We start from the raw sequence: 16,538 nt of genomic DNA, 5'->3' as shown, positions 1-16,538 counted from the left end.
TTATCTCGCTCAAAGCCTTAAATAAACTGATTTTTTTTAAATAAATATATGATCTACTCCTAATTCCACCTATGACTCTAACGAGACTTGAGCCTTTAACCATAAAGAGGGAGAGGAACACCAGATAACGTTGGGCTATAAGCATTTGGTCTTGAACATACTGATTCAACCCTCTATATTATATTAATAGAATAAATAATAATTGTTATATAATCATTTAAAGTATTTAAAGTGGCACGGGTTGGTTATTATTTGCATGTTTAGTTACCTATTATGAGTGGTTCAATTAGTTTCGGTTTTTATAAAAATAAAAACCGCACCTCACCAAAAATCTTTGAATTTTTGAAAAATAAAAAACCACATCACTTGTTCTCATTTTGGTTTCGAGTTATGAGGCTTTTTGGGTTTTTTAGTTAGGGGAAATGAAATTCTAGCTCTACAAAGTTTCAGGAATTAGTATAATTAGTTCTTATAATAATAATAATAATAATAATAATTATTATTATTATTATTATTATTATAATAATAATAATAATAATTATTATTATTATTATTATTATTATTATTGGGGCATAAAAGAAAGGGTAATGTCATTGTAATCCTACAAATTAAGTTTTACCTTTTGGTTTAAATGGTCCCTTTCGGGTTCCTTTTTTCCATTTAAGGGGTACGAAGTGTAGTTTTACCTATTCTTAAAGCCATTTTGTAGAAAGTGAAGGGGTCAGTCAGTTAACCTCGTTCAAGTCACCAGGTTACAAGTGACACATCATTTAAAATTTTAACACCTAGATCCTTTTGTTGCCACATACCATATCAATAATCGACCTTGACCTACATAACCCTTTTGTAAAGGACATATTCACTTGTCGCTATTTTCTTCCCCTTCTTTCTTCTACTGTTTCTCTCTAAAATTGCTGCTATGGTCGTGTATATGAAGAATGATCTTCATTTTGCTGGCATTTTTACGAGGTACCCCGTAATTAGTTACTCAGATGGAGCGGAGCAAAGGTTTAAAGATTTTGATTTTGTTGGAGTGGACAAGAAGGACTTTCTACTGTTCATTCAAAGATTCGCAAATAAGGAATGTATTAATGTGAACTTTTGCATGCCCGATATTAAGTTTCCTGATAGATTAATGATAATAGCCAATGATAAAAACTACCATGAGTTTATCGAAGTAGGGTACGACAACGCTTGTGTAATTCCTGTGTAAATGGATCATCTTGGGGTCAATGTCCATCAGTAGATAATGGATGACCAAGTTGAAGTATATAGTTTTAAAGACAAACAATCGGGTGTAGGGGGAATAATCAAGACTTGCCTGGTATGGGAGCTTTTCAGAACGACATTGATGAATTGAAAGGTAATGTACATGATAACCTTGAACATGTTGATTGCATTCCTATGAATAAGATCATAAATGATGTTTTTTAGCAAGCTATGCCCCAAGGTGTAGTCAATCCCATCAAGTCCACCTCATGAAGATACATATGTTCAGATGGATGATAATAACTCAATTCTTGAGGAAGTAGCAACTTATAATCAAATTGTTCACTGAAAAAAGAAAATTTGTAAGGTATGAGACTTGAAATTCCAAAACAGTTAAAAACATATGTTATGCAATTATGTTGCTAATAGCTATTAGTTGCGCTACAAGAATGGTAGTAGGAGACTTTTAGTTAAATGTTGTTTTGGTCAGTGTAAGTCTTGACTTTAGGCCTCATGGATAAGTAAAGAACATTCTTTCCAGATTAAATCGCTCATAAATGATCATAATTATGCAAGAAAATTCAAATTGGTATCAATTGTTGGGCATGCTTGGATTGGCATCCATTGTACAACTGAGTTCTTACATAAGCAAAAAATGAGTGTTAGGCTACGTAGGTATGAGGTCAAATAGAATTTTGGAATAAATGTAAGTATGGTTCAGTGTAGGAGAGCAAAGAAACATATCATTCAGCTAATTGAAGGCACACTTGTTAAGCACTATGCAAAGCTTTGGTCTTATGATGAGGAGATAAGAAGATCGAACCCTGGATTAATTGTGACGATGGATGTCAACAGTATGCATAATAGGAAGGCTTATTTTAGTAAGTTTTATGTATGTTTTTAGTGACTAAAACAAGGATGGAGAGGTAGTTGCACAAGAGTAATAAAGTTGGATGGGTGTTTCTTGAAGGGCTTATGTACTGGAGAGTTAATATGTACAGTTGGAATGGATGCTAATAATCATGTTTTTCCAATTGAATGGGCAATTCTTTATGTGGAACACAAGGAGAATTGGAAATGGTTTTTGGAGAATTTAAAGGATAATCTAGGAATGGTGAATGGTTTTTGTTTTACTTTGATGTCGGATCAACATAAGGTATATAAACTGATATATCCTTTCATTTTAACTTAAATGTAGTTATTTTGTTTTAATAATTTCCCTTTATTGTGTTGGGGTTGTGAAAGAGATTTGGCTTACTGCTGAACGCATGCAGTGTGCAAGGCATATTATAGCCAACTTTATGAAAAGATTCATAGGAATACATTATGAGAGGACGTTTTGGAAGGTAAGCAAAGCATCCACAGAGCCTTTATTCAATGTAGAAATGAAGGAAATCCAATTTCTTAACCATGTAACCTTTGAATATCTTATGGAGAAGAACCCAAAATCAAGGTGCAGAGCTTTCTTTCAGGAGGGCGGGATGTGTGATGTAGTAGAAAATAGATTATATGAAAGCTTTAACAATGTCATAAGAGATGCAAGGAAAAAACCAATCATCAATATGTTAGAAGAAATTAGATTGTATATTATGGAAAGCCAGTTTAATTTGAGCATCAAAGGTAGTTCATGGCCTGAATTTTAACTATGTCCAACAATTATAACCTTACTTAATCAGTTACAAAAAGCTCAAATGTAAAAATGTTTTAGGTTGGTTAATTTAATTACTATTAACATATACTAACTCCATACCAATGTTTTTAGATTTTGGTAGGTTCTACAAACTGGTTTAAACCAATTTGAGACAAGAAACTTTGTAGTCTTATGTGGTGGATTTAGAGAAGACATGTTTGTGTAAAGTGTGGCAACTGAATGGCTATGGGTGTGTGCATTCATTTGCAACTATTTTCTTTCTTAATAGGGATGTTGGAAATTATGTGAATCTAATGTACTATGGAGCATTTTACAGGAACACGTACAAGTTTCCAATGCATGGGATGAATGGCAATAATATGTGGCCATGTACTGACTTTAAACCACCACTACCACATTTGAGGAGAAAAATGTTATGCATACCAAGAGGGAATAGAAAAAATGACCCAAGTGAAAAGACTACAAGGCAGATGGTGTCAAAGGTTGGGAAGAAAATTTTATGCAATGTATGTAAACAAGTAGTACATAACAAAGTTACATTTCCTCAAGTTATAAAATCCAAAAAACTTAAGGTCAAGAGGAGAAAGAAAGCAGTTAGTGAAGATGGTAATGGTAGGGAAGGAGGTAGTGGAACAAAAGCAAATGGAGGTGGTAATGGATGGGAAGGAGGTAGTGGAACAAAACTAAAAGGAAAAGAGAATACAAGCAAAAGGAAACATTCTAAAAGGATTATAAAAAATGGCTAAAGGGTTGAAGGAAAAAATAGAAAAGGCAATATAGGTGCTAATCCACTAGAGATTGAATAAGGAAAAAATGTTATTTGCTATATAAGTTGTTAGATTGTTGGATTTACATGTGACATCCCTAATTTCATGGCTAGAAAAGACCAATTTGTTTATGCTTTATTTAAAATCAGAGTATCCTTTTTAAGAATAATATTTCAAAATTTGCTCCAAAAATATGATAAGTAGATTATCAAAGCATTTACAAAGAAATGTATTTTCATTATATTAAAGACGTTGGGATGTCATTGTCAATACAATGCATAAGCATAAACAAAAATAGTATAGGCCTTACAAACATCTATTATTCTAATGGCCTATAATCCATAGATATCTCATCTGATCATCACACATGTGCTCTTTTGCCACTACCTGTAATACAAGAAACTGGGTGGGTCTGGCTTGGGAGCCTGGTGAGCACATAGGGTTTCCAACCCACAATAATTAAATTCTTTATCTTCATCAAATCATTCAGCCCAATTACCCGTTCCCGTTATCCTCAATTTCTTTCCATAAAGCATCTAATTCAAGGGACCTAGCCTAAGGATTATCATTGAGAATACAATACTGCTTTGGGGATTTCTCAGCAATATATGTTAGTAACGAAACCATGAGGGGGATGGAGTACACCTGGTGAACACATAGTTCAAAAACACTGAAACATCCCAAAAATCAGGGGTAAAAATTTCATTTTTATTATCATCAAAACATTATTGTAACTTTGTCCAAACATTGAATAAACATTTCAAATAAAACAATTATTAGATCTCAGTCCCAAATATCACATATTGCGGAAAACACGGGTGTATGGATTGCGATCATCCCAAGATCTTTCATTTGAAAACTAGAGTACCTGAAACATAAAATGAAAATCTTAAGCACAAATCTTAGTGAGTTCCCCAAATACAACATACCACACATAACAATCAAACATTAAATAACATTCATATCAATGAGCCATACTTAGCATACATATATCATAATCAGAAAAGGTGTTATGTGCCATCCATAGTCTTGCCATTATTCCACGAGCCACCTCATGGTCTTCCTTGCTAGTCTGGGGGACACAACCCTACGTCTTACAGACGTGTCAGGAGCCACCTCATGGTCTTCCATGTAAGCATCACAAAGACAACCAACATACAATCCTACCATTAACAACCAGTTAACTACCAGAGTTCAGACTTTGGCCTTGCCTACATATTTTCAAGGGCCACCACTTGGTCTTACAACAATACTTAAACCAAATAGGCCGACATTGGTGCCTTCGACCCATAGAACAGTGAGGAGACTCACCTAGAATGTAGAAGCTCACTTAAGGAAATCCTTAGCTATTGCCCTATCGGCTTCCCAGGCTATCAATACCATCAACACACCTAATTAACAATTGGGTCCCAAGCTATAATCCATAATACTTACTTGGGTCTTATCCTAAGCCTATAATTCCCTTAATTATAATTCATATTACCTCAAGTAACCCTTGGGACAAACTTGATCAAATACATAAATCGAAAGGACAAGATCCAAAACCCATATCGACCCAACTTGCCGAGTTGTCTACTCAACTCGTCGAGTTCTACATCAACTTAGAAATGGGAAAAACTAAAACAACTCGTCGAGTTCTCCCGAGACCAAACAGCTTAATGCATTAAGTTGCCTTCATCGAATCCAAGAGCTCCAAAGCTCAGGTCTTGACCAAAATGAGATCTAGAAGGGTAAAGTTTCCAACTTTACCCATAGGAACCACCTAAATGGGTGCAAACCCAAACCCCCAGCTTGAAAGAGCGAGGGATTAACCATTAAGCACTTAATCATCAAAGACAATACTTCAAAATGCAGATTTGACCCCATAAGGCTAGATGGCCACGTAAAGTTTCCATCTTTACGCTTAAGCATGAATAGAAGGAGCTCAAAAGACAAAAGGGCTAAATGAAAGACTTAATTAATGCATGAAGCCATTAAACCCATAAAGTTGGCACCTTTATGCCAAAAGAGCTCATGAAGATCATAGATATGGAAGAATAAACACTTGGGACTTCTACTTCCCCAACAACCACCCATCCATGGCTAAAAGTATATAACCTATCCCAAGAAGAGATCTAAGCAAATATTAAGCAAAGTTTAGAACTTTATACCCGAAATGTGCTGGAAATGGAGTAAAGAACCAAGATCTGAAAGATCATACTTGAACCACCACCTTGCACCAAGCTTTTCTTCCTTCAGTGAGCTTCAAACACACCGAAACACACCCACAATGAGCTCACAAGACTCAAGGAGGCTCTTGGGTTTCGATATTAGGGTTAAGGGCTATAGAGTTTGGGAATGAGGCCAACACATGGGAATTAAGGTGTTTAAATAGGGTACAAAACCCTAAAATTAGGGTTTCCAATCGGTGTCCAACTCATCGAGTTCCCTTCAGCAACTCGTCGGGTTTTCTCATAAAAACCCGAGACCCAAAAGCCTACAACACGTTGAGTTTCCCACCATCAGATCGACGAGTTGGTCCTTAGAAAAGGGGATTTATTCCATAATTAATCTTCTAGATTCTGGGTGTTACACACACCTACAGGTTGCGAGCCTGCTAGGGTTCCACTGGACTATCTAGAATAGTCCATGGTCATCATCCATACTCTGTTATATGACTTGTGTTTGTAGTCTCAACTTCGTCTACCCAACAAAGTTGCAATCAACGATCCCTTCATACTGTAAATTCCAACAAGAGAAGGACAAGCAAGGAAAACAAGGTAAAAAATGATCATAGATCTGTCTTAGTAGTATTTACTCGAGGCTAGGGTTAGTGCTATTAAAAATGTTTATTTAAATTTTAAACTAATATTTAGCTTAGCAATTACAACGTTTGACATTAAACATATCCTAATTAACAAAGGTCATCATTTCCATTACATTAAACACGGTTACATAGTCATTTATACAAAATTGTCTGTGTTGTCTTCAACATCCACTTCACAACACTTGGACCAAAAAGACGATAACAGGTAGTAGGCAACAAACCACATAAACGCTAATAGTCAACACAACAAACAACATTAACCCTAACAACTACATTAACCCTAACACAAACATACATATAACCTAACACAACCACATCGATAACAAATACCACTAGATTCACTACTAGATTAGATAGTGCATTTTCTCTATGAGAATACCAAACATCACCACCACGAGTCGTGGCACACCCCCAAACCGGAACGACAGAAACGTTCGGGGGCGGAGGACGTCATGTACAATATCATAACAATGAATAATAGTAATCAAAACAACAACAACCATTATATTAATAATAAAGTGTTTACATTGTATTTGAATCACAACTTGATTGATTCCAAAAGTAAATAGCAAAACAAAGACTTGAAGATACTATGCTCCATCTTCTCGGACCCTGTATGTGTGCCTGCCTAATATTTTCCAGAGAATACAAGTAATTTTGAAAAAGTGTCAACATTTAAGTTGGTGAGTTTTATAAGCCTTTGGTATGTAAAAATATGTTCTTTGTTCTTTAAAAATGTAAGTGAGTTTATCCAGAAAATCCTATATTTTTTATAAAACTGAACGGTGAACTGTAAATTGAACCGTGAACTGTTTGCTTGTAAAATGATTATGTTTATCCGAGAAAATCCTATATTTTCCATAAAACTGAATTGTAAAGTGTAAACTGAACTGTGAACTGTTTGCTTGTAAAATGATTATGTTTATCTTGAAAAATCCTATATTTTCCATAAAATTGAATTGTAAATTGTAAACTGAACTGTAAATTATAACTGAACTGTGAACTGTAAACTGAACTGTGAACTGTTTACTTGTAAAATTATTATGTTTATCCTGAAAAATCCTATACTTTCTGTAAAGCTGAATTGTAAACTGTAAACTAAACTGTGAACTGTAAACTGTTATTGAACTGTGAACTGTAAACTAAACTGTAGTCTTATATGAACCAAAACCGAAAAGTGTAAGTAAATTATCATACTTAATTTAATGAAATGTAGTTTTATTTGTTTATAAAACCGTTTGAAGAGTTGTGTTTTCGCGTAAAAATAAGTGTATTGTTAATTTCACTTAAAATAACGTATTGTCGCTTATCATGTGAGATCTCATAACCGTGCTAACTAATGATTTGCCTGCCGCGACATTCTTCAGGCGTCGTTATGTTTGATATTTGTCACTCATAACCTGCCAGTCGTGTTGTAGCTAACAACCAAGGTGCGGGGTCATCAATCCCGTATAGATCTATACATAATTATCAAGCTCTCTGGTATTTCTACGTAAAAGATACTTAACCGTAATAAAACATAAAACGAAGATTTGTATATTAACACAAGTTTCTTGTGTTTTACTTGTATTCCTCCTTAAAAACATGGAAAAGGTTATTGAAAAGTGTAGTAGTATGAACTCACATCGAGTGTGATAACGGGAAAGAAATGGTGACCTTCGACTAGATTACGGGAAGGATATCATAATCCTAATGGTTTTAAACACATAAGAATGTGTGATTAAGATGATACAAGTATATAAGTGTTGCCTAACACAAGTTTTATGAATAAAACTTACCCAAAATACTAAGGAGTATTATTTATCAAAAGTCTGCTGGGAATATGCTTGTGAAGTACTTGAGTTGAGAGCAAAAGATGTTTGAGATTTGAGAGAGTTTATGGAGATTTCATTCAATGGAACTTTGAAATGGAAATGTCCTCTATGAAGTATCTTAAGTATGAAGGAAAGATAGACGGTTGCATTGGTAAATGAATCAAATCACTTTGGGAGGCCAAATTAGGATAATATGTAAGATATTTAGGAGTGTTTTTGGATGAAACAATATATATTAAAGGGGGTTTTCGGATTTAATAGCTCCTAGTAATGAGTTTTCGTTCCTAAAGTCAAAGAGAAAGGAGTTTTCGGATCTTTAATGGGCCTCAAATGTGTTTTCGGTCCTACCCTTTAGGTTTTCGCCCTAAATGGGCCTTGGGGTTGTGTTTTCGGATCTAGGCAAACCAAAAACACCCTTTTGGTGTCATTTCTAATCCGTAAACCCCTTTGATTTTGATTCTAAATCCGAAACCATATTTGAATTGATTAAATTTGGCGAAAACACGTATATGAGGGTTATTTATGGTTTAAACCCTTAGTCTTTTAACTTATGTTCATTCATACTACTCTAATTTAGCTTAGGTTTCAATCCATACTTCTTTGTTAGCTCTATTCACAAGCCCTAAGGCTATAGATGATACAATGCAACAAGGATTGCAATGTAGTATCACTTGTGTTCGGTTAGGGTTTAGGCTTCACTGGGTCTAAAATTTTGAGTTGTGACAATTCGTACCACCAAAAAAGTCAGAGCATGTACCTTCTTCTTGTTATGGTCTAATCGGCGCTGCATAGAGAGCATATTGACCCTTGATATCGCAAAATCACGCTCCATTTCCTCCTTAATGCGATCTCCCTCCACCTATTATTTGACTATTTTCTCCTGACAATCGTAGAATATTATGTGTAAGTCACTGAAGTTGATTATGTCTCGAGAATTTATCGAAATCGATTCTGGTGAGGATGGTGGGGTAGACATCTCGTGAATCTCGTAAAAACGTTTGTTGTCTCCTTGTCAGTAAATGTTTGGCCGAAAAAGGTGTAAAGTTTTAGGATTTGATGTATTAAATCATCCCTTTTATAAACATTGGGTCCTAAGTAACCCTTAGGGGCCAAGCAAATGATTCAACTCAACTCGGTGACGTGTATGGCAAGTTGACTCCGAGTTAACACTTTAGATGACTTAGGTGTTGTTTGTTTTTTCTGAAGCAAAATGTTTGTAGTCTGCGGACCACATCTGTAGACCTCTGCAGCAGAAGAGGTGAATCAAACGTCTACAGTTTGAAAAAATAAGACTGTTTGTTTTTTTAACATCTGCATGCTACTAAAATAAACTAAAATCTAAATAAATTGATTTTTTTAAACTACAAAATGATTTTTTTTTAAAATATTTTTATGACCTTGTTATAAATAAGTAACAAATCTATATCAACTTTTATTTATTATTGTATAAAAGTGAAACTAAAAATAGTACAAATTACTATATATATATTTGATAAAAACCAACATTTTTTGTCGTAAAGTTATACCTAAACATTATAATTAGGAATCAAAAAATTTGATACATAAATGGATGGAAATAAACCTCGATTTTTTTAATTAAATCAATTAAAAATGTGCCATAAATATTTTTCTAAGAAATTGACGATACTGTATTAAATAATGTTTTATAAAATTTGACACAAAAAATATATGAATATATTATGATTTTTTTTCATATTTATATAAACAACTTCGACGACCATTATTGTAATAAATTTTTATTTATAAATTTATCAAAATTATCATGTTTGTGTCGTCAAATTTTTTTTAAGTATTGTAATTTTTTTTTCAAATTGTTTATCACTAATAAAGTTGGAATAAATATAAATTCAAAAAAACTAATATATATATATATATATATATATATATATATATATATATATATATGTTAGAAGATGTTTGAAGATGTTAGAAGACTTCGGTCCACATTTGCGCCAAAAAGAGGGCGCACAGACATTTTTAGGTTTTCAATTTTCAAAAAAACAAACAGTCTGTGGAGGTTAATGTTTGCGCGTGGTCTGCACCGCGTAGACAGTAGAGGCCAAAAACATCTGCAAACAAAAAAACAAACACTATCTTAGACCATGACTTGACTTCGAAACCACTTAAAACAAATCAATGGATCATTTTAGCCGGTAAAACTACGTTTCGTACCCCTTAAATGCAAAAAAGATAAATCAAAAATAAAATAAAATAGATCACTTAAACCAAAAGACCAAAAGTGAAACTCCATAATAAGACTTAAGTGACATTTAGATGAACATCTAACTTTATTTCCCATTAAAAAAAACCGATTTGACAAACTTCTAAAATTTCATAGGGGTAGAATGTCATTTCCCATTATAGTGAGAGCTTCGGTTTTTGTAGGCATAAACTATGGGTTCATGTGGGCATAGGTTGAAGGGTTTGGTGGTGACAGCTACTAGGTTCCAATTATGAGCACGGGGATGTACCCGAAAACAGGCATGGTTTAGATTGTGGCCCCGTCAAATCAATCGGAATTTGAAATTTGAATGCAAATGGCAGCAGGTGCCATTGAGCTCCATTGCTCGGGGTAGGGAATCCTAATTTTTAACAAAAACAAACAAAAAAACCAATTATGAACCTCAAGACTTTACCTACACCTGAGCTGCCTTCGTTATATAATAGATATAGTGGCAAGCAACAAAAGCGATTTACAGATTTAGAAAGAGATTCAGCAAAAAGATTTCAGATTTCGCCACGCAAAAGTCCACATACTTTCTGTGATCATTATGCCTCTTCTCCACCCACGATTTCAGGTTGGTGCTCCATTCAGATTACCGTCAGATATTTTCTAGCTAAAACTTTAAATAAACACCCAATTTTCGCAAGTTCATGTTATTTAAAGATCGTAACAAACGACAATGATGGTAGTTAGTTAGTTAGTTAGTTAGAATTCACAGTTAATATCCATAAATTATCATAAAGGGACGAACAGAACATTGGTACCAAAATTTGCAGGTTCTTGATTAAAAGATTGTCACAAATGTCAATGATGACAAGTCAGAAAGTTCGAATTCACATTCAAGATAATGGGTACCCATAAACCATCATGAATCGCATAAATAAATGATTGAAGAAGAGAAAAGAGAGCCAAATAGGATGTCGCTTGTCATTTTTCAGTAATATTCTTTTTTCAAGGGTTTATATGGAGTCTGCTTTATAATTTTTTATGTCCACTGCACCACCAAGCATAGATTCTCTCTATCGGAATGTGGTAATTAGAGCCCTTAAATTTCGATATGAAGTGGGGTTTCTTGATTTTGTGCTCTATCTATGTGTTTTAATTTCTTCATTTGATTCTCTTTCTCTCTCTTCATGTCATGGATGCTCTTGTTTCTTATTGGGTTTTAGGCACAATGTGCAGCTGGTGCACATTTGAATCTTGACATGTTTTATTCTCTTTGTAACCACCCAAGCTCCCTATAAATTAAGCCCACACCACCAAGGGTGTCTGTGTCTCCTCAACACATAACACCTTCTACTGCTTCTTGCATTTCCTTTACAAATGAGTAGTTATACAAATGCTTCCATTGGTTCCGGTTAGTTACTTCAAACTCTTTTAAATCTTTAAAATCCTTTTTTTATATGGTTGTTTCTAATCTTGTAAATTGGTGCCAAAATGTACAACTTTTTCAGGTAGTAGAACACCTAGGAGAACCGTTGAGTTTGGTAGGACTTATGTGGTGAGGCCAAAAGGGAAGCACCAAGCAACGGTTGTTTGGTTGCATGGTCTTGGTGATAATGGCTCAAGGTAGAAATAATAATCATCATTTCTTGCTATTCATATATATATATATATATATATATATATATATATATATATATATATATATATATATATATATATATATATATATATATTAACCTTTTTGTATTCATATTTAATCTTTTTAATACCATGTGAAGATTACTAACTTATTATGCTAAAAGCTTTGGAAAACTTTTTCACTTCAATGGTAAAAACTCTTTACAAGACTTTTCTAGATAATAATAAGCTTTGGAAAATCTAAATTTCAATACTCTTGATTAAACATCTATGCATGGGTTCTTGTTTGTTGTTTTCCTTCGAGTTTCAAGTTATTGATGTCACTTTCAGTGTGAAGTCTCTTGTCCATGGACGGAAAAGAATATACTTTTTTTTTCAATAAAAAATATCAAGAATGAGAATTAGGGTATGAAAACATCGATTGATTCTTATTCTGATTGACATGATGGGGGACAACCGCAGTGCCGTGTATTTGTGTATGCTTTAAATTAACTTCTATAACTGAGAGACGTAAAGTATTACTATTTTGTGATGTGAAATGATTTAAATATAAATCTCTTTTGTTTTTGATACTTGATTGTGCTATCTTGATTCAATCCAATTCACAAAAAGGTAAAAGGGGAATTTTATTTTATTTGAATAACAAAAAGTAGTTTATTATAAAGATTTATGAATCATGATATATGCTTAAATAGGGACAAGGGCCACTAGCTAAAAAGTTTGATCTTTAAGACATTTTAGCAATGTTAAATAACTTTCCTAAGAGTGCATGAGACTTGTTAAGTTTAGATACATTTGAAAGGACTATTGTTAACATACTATGATTAAGGCCTTGTTTCTTTTTTTAACCTCATTAAGTTTTGTATCGATAAATGATCTTTAAAAGAAATGAAAGGATAACACAAATGAGGGAAAATCTATTAAGTTGTTTTTTCTGCATTAATTAAAATGACCATTTTACCCTTTTGTCTAGAAGTGATGTTAAATAATAACACTAGAACAAAAAAAAAGAGTTTGCTTAAAGGGCAGTAGTGTAAAAATGAGGTCTTAATGGATAAAGACACCCGCTTCCCACTTAACCCATTAAGCTCATATGGTTATACTTTATATTAAGTCAAAAAGAACAAAATCCCACTTAAGAAGCATACTTTCTCATCTAGTTTCATGTTTCTCATTGCAGTTGGTCTCAACTCTTGGATAACCTTCCTCTTCCAAATGTAAGCATATGCACTCAATTAACACCACTTTCCCTTAAAAACTTTAAAATTATAATGTAAAATATTAATATTTGCAGATTAAGTGGATATGCCCAACTGCTCCTACTCGCCCTGTGACTGTTCTTGGTGGATTTCCTTGCACTGCATGTAAGATATCAAGATTTAAAGATTAAACCATAAATAATCTAATTTAAAAATATTATTTTAATGATAATTTTTGTTCCATAACAGGGTTTGATGAGGGAGAGCTCTCAGAAGATGGTCCAAATGATGTTGAAGGTTTAGATGCTTCAGTATCACACATAGCAAACTTGTTATCAACGGAGCCCACTGATGGTATAAAGTTTCTAACTTTTTTGTTTCCCTGATATTGATTACATATATTGTGAATACCCTTTTCGTTTCGTTTCATTTTTGTTGTATTTTATTCAATCTTTATGCAAATATAGTTCTATTATGGGCAAATTACAAAAACACCGTGATGTTTTCCTTTTCCAATCAAACTATAAAAGTTTCAGATATTATTCCAAATTAACCAACCATTTTGACATGTTATATCAGGTTTCACCTGTGATAATTTTCCAGATTAACCATTTGACCAAGTCAAAATGGCTGAAACTATTGGAAAACATTAAGTTTAAGTGGTTAAACCGCAAAGTTGCCCAAAAAACAATGCTTTTTAGTTTTTATATAATTTTACCTTCTGTTATTGATCTTAGTATCTCCTTGTAGTATATTGTTTGATAGGTCAATTTCTAGCTTAACTTTATTGTAAACATAATTTTGTTATCTTTTTAACAGTTAAACTTGGTATTGGAGGATTTAGTATGGGTGCTGCATGTGCACTTTACTCTGCAACTTGTTTCGCCCAGGGTAAATATGGAAATGGCAGCCCTTATCCAGTTAACTTAAAGGCTATTGTAGGATTGAGTGGCTGGCTTCCTGGTGGAAGGTATGATTTTACCAAATTCTCCTTCAAACATTTCCCTTTTTATAAAAATTCCAAAGTTTATGATTATCAGTTACAAGATACTGATGATATTGATTTGTTCCACAAGATTTTCCCTTTTGTCGAGATTGAGGTTTATCTTGAATGTTTGACTAATAATCAAACATATTTGTTTCTTTATCTGGACATTTAACATTAAGATTTAATTGAGATTTTTTCAGGAGTTTGAGAAGCATGATTGAAGGATCACATGATGGTGCTAGACGTGCTGCTTCATTGCCCATTTTGCTATGTCATGGACGTGGTAAGTTTATTAAACAAGATTTGTACACTATGCATAATTACATAATATATCATTTAATGAGAAATAACTATAAAAAGACGCTATTAAACTAACTAAATCATATTGTTTGTTTGCAGGTGATGAGGTTGTTCCATACAAATTCGGAGAGAGGTCTTCTCAGATCTTGAGTTCAGCTGGATTTAGATATGTTGCATTCAAAACATATGAAGGGTATTAAATAAAATAACCCCATTTGCCTTACAACATTGAAAAGAATGACTTTCTCTATTAAGTCTTTCTTAACATAAGCACTCATATATAAGCTTTACCGAATTAAATCTTGTCCTAACAAGCCCATTAAGAGAAAACAACATCTTACTAGTTTATTGACATGATTTGGTTTGATTTGTAGGCTTGGACATTACACTGTCCCTAAAGAAATGGAAGAGGTGTGCCAATGGCTAAATGCAAGGCTTGTAGCTTAAGTGAATGCCATGGCATTAGTAGTGTTTTCTTGCAGCTAGTTTGATGAACAATTGGTCGATGGTAACCGAAGAAGAGAGGGGAAACATACACATTTTGAGATGGGATAAAATTATTAGGCTTTAATGGAGAATATGTTGGTATTGTATTTGAGTTTCTTGGTGTAAAATAAAGATTTGAAAAGAGTTTGTTCTTGTGATCTTTGTGGTAGGGGCTGTAGATGGAATTTATTGTGAATCTTGAGTTTTGGAGGGGTTGTTGATGTTGCAATAATTATTTAATTACTTGTATTTGTTTTTTTTTTTTTTTGGTGGTAAACAAACAATCCTTTCCGTAAAGGGAAAAAACAAGCATTATATTCTGTAATAATTAAGTTTTTTGGGATGGATATCACCAACTATTAGAAAGATCATAAACCTTGAATCGCCAGGAAATGGCCTTGTAGTGGGAGATGTAAAAGGAAGTTAATCTCACTTTGTTCATTATATAGCAAATATTTATGAAGTTTGAGAGAGAGAGAGAGAGAGAGAGAGAGAGAGAGAGAGAGAGAGATATGAGAATTGCATTTTGGCATCAACACAATCTTTGATTTTAGTTTGTAAATATATTCTAACTCAAATTATTTGAAAATTTGTTGTTTTTGGTGGTTTAGTTGTCTTAAGTTGCTAAATCAATGATTTTTGACATTTGGTGTGAGTTATGATGGTGATTTTAGTGTCACTGACAATTTAGTAGTGTTCTAAAAATCCCGACTAGGTATCGATTAATCTCCGAATATGATTATTCTCTAGGCGCTACCGATTAAAAGACGTCTAACGATTAATCCATGCCTACAGAATAAGTAAGGCAGTAGCAAACAATAAAATTTAACTGTCTAAAGAAGTTATATTTCAATAAAAACTATTTAAGTAATGATTAGTTTGTATTAATCATATTAACATATTTTTTTATAATATTAGTTATATATATATATATATATATATATATATATATATATATATATATATATATATATATATTTTAAATCAAAGAATTAGCAATTTAGGGTCTCCGATTGATTCCCTTATTAATCCTCACATAGCTGATTAATTCCTTAACCCCATTTTACCAACTAGCTAATGTCGAATGTTTTTTACAACCTTACAATTTAGTATAATTATAATTAGCATTAATATCGATATGGATTTAAAATATGATATAATATGTAACACCCTCATTCTCGAAAGATATAAATTCTACTAAATAGGTGAACATTGTCCCATGGATCTAAAAACTTTTAGTAAAATACCAAAGTACGCTTTATTGAAAGCATAATACATTAGGTTAAACTAGACTAAAACACGAACATTACTTTATTTCAACAAAATACTGTCTTTCGATAAGCATTATCCTTGCAAAAGTTTAAGTCTAGCCTAGTGCATCTTATCCTTACCCTTGTTAGTCCCCACAAAAGTTGTTGAAACTTGCTACGTGGATATACGTTGTTTTTAAAATAAACGATAGACCTGACAATGAGGCGGGTTTGGAGCG

General features: G+C 33.2%; 2 protein-coding genes across 4 annotated transcripts; both read left to right on the top strand.

Annotated features, from left to right (window-relative positions):
• Window positions 1–1,921: 1,921 nt before the first annotated feature.
• On the top strand, window positions 1,922–3,606 carry LOC145004082 (uncharacterized). The gene is made up of 5 exons (XM_078962983.1): window positions 1,922–2,090; window positions 2,211–2,289; window positions 2,408–2,555; window positions 2,982–3,055; window positions 3,177–3,606. Exons 1-5 carry the CDS (start codon window positions 1,922–1,924, stop codon window positions 3,604–3,606), a joined length of 900 nt encoding a protein of 299 aa, XP_078819109.1.
• Window positions 3,607–10,727: 7,121 nt separating this feature from the next.
• On the top strand, window positions 10,728–15,298 carry LOC145029992 (uncharacterized). 3 transcript variants are annotated; one of them, XM_078978445.1, is made up of 10 exons: window positions 10,728–11,066; window positions 11,727–11,849; window positions 11,947–12,061; window positions 13,257–13,293; window positions 13,371–13,440; window positions 13,525–13,629; window positions 14,095–14,245; window positions 14,464–14,546; window positions 14,663–14,756; window positions 14,938–15,298. In XM_078978445.1, exons 2-10 carry the CDS (start codon window positions 11,816–11,818, stop codon window positions 15,008–15,010), a joined length of 762 nt encoding a protein of 253 aa, XP_078834571.1. In that variant the 5' UTR covers window positions 10,728–11,066; window positions 11,727–11,815; the 3' UTR covers window positions 15,011–15,298. The 3 variants fall into 3 exon arrangements, with proteins under 3 accessions (XP_078834571.1, XP_078834566.1, XP_078834563.1); XM_078978440.1 differs by having other exon boundaries at window positions 10,729–11,066; window positions 11,662–11,849; XM_078978437.1 differs by lacking the exon at window positions 10,728–11,066 and having other exon boundaries at window positions 11,454–11,849.
• The last annotated feature ends 1,240 nt before the right edge of the window (window positions 15,299–16,538 follow it).

The sequence above is a fragment of the Lactuca saligna genome, chromosome 1 (genome assembly GCF_052625555.1).
Source record: "Lactuca saligna cultivar CGN05327 chromosome 1, ASM5262555v1, whole genome shotgun sequence".
NCBI classification, from domain to species: Eukaryota; Viridiplantae; Streptophyta; class Magnoliopsida; order Asterales; family Asteraceae; genus Lactuca; species Lactuca saligna.
Note: the sequence above shows the minus strand (reverse complement) of the source record. Positions and strands in the feature narration are given on the sequence as shown.

Coding starts and splice junctions, on each gene's coding strand:
- LOC145004082 (XM_078962983.1), top strand. CDS start 1,922: ATGGTTCAGTGTAGGAGAGCAAAGAAACATATCATTCAGCTAATTGAA. Junction 2,091..2,210: donor TAATAGGAAGGCTTATTTTA/GTAAGTTTTATG, acceptor TAATATGTACAG/TTGGAATGGATGCTAATAAT. Junction 2,290..2,407: donor CACAAGGAGAATTGGAAATG/GTTTTTGGAGAA, acceptor ACTTAAATGTAG/TTATTTTGTTTTAATAATTT.
- LOC145029992 (XM_078978445.1), top strand. CDS start 11,816: ATGAGTAGTTATACAAATGCTTCCATTGGTTCCG. Junction 12,062..13,256: donor CTTGGTGATAATGGCTCAAG/GTAGAAATAATA, acceptor TTCTCATTGCAG/TTGGTCTCAACTCTTGGATA. Junction 13,294..13,370: donor ATAACCTTCCTCTTCCAAAT/GTAAGCATATGC, acceptor TAATATTTGCAG/ATTAAGTGGATATGCCCAAC.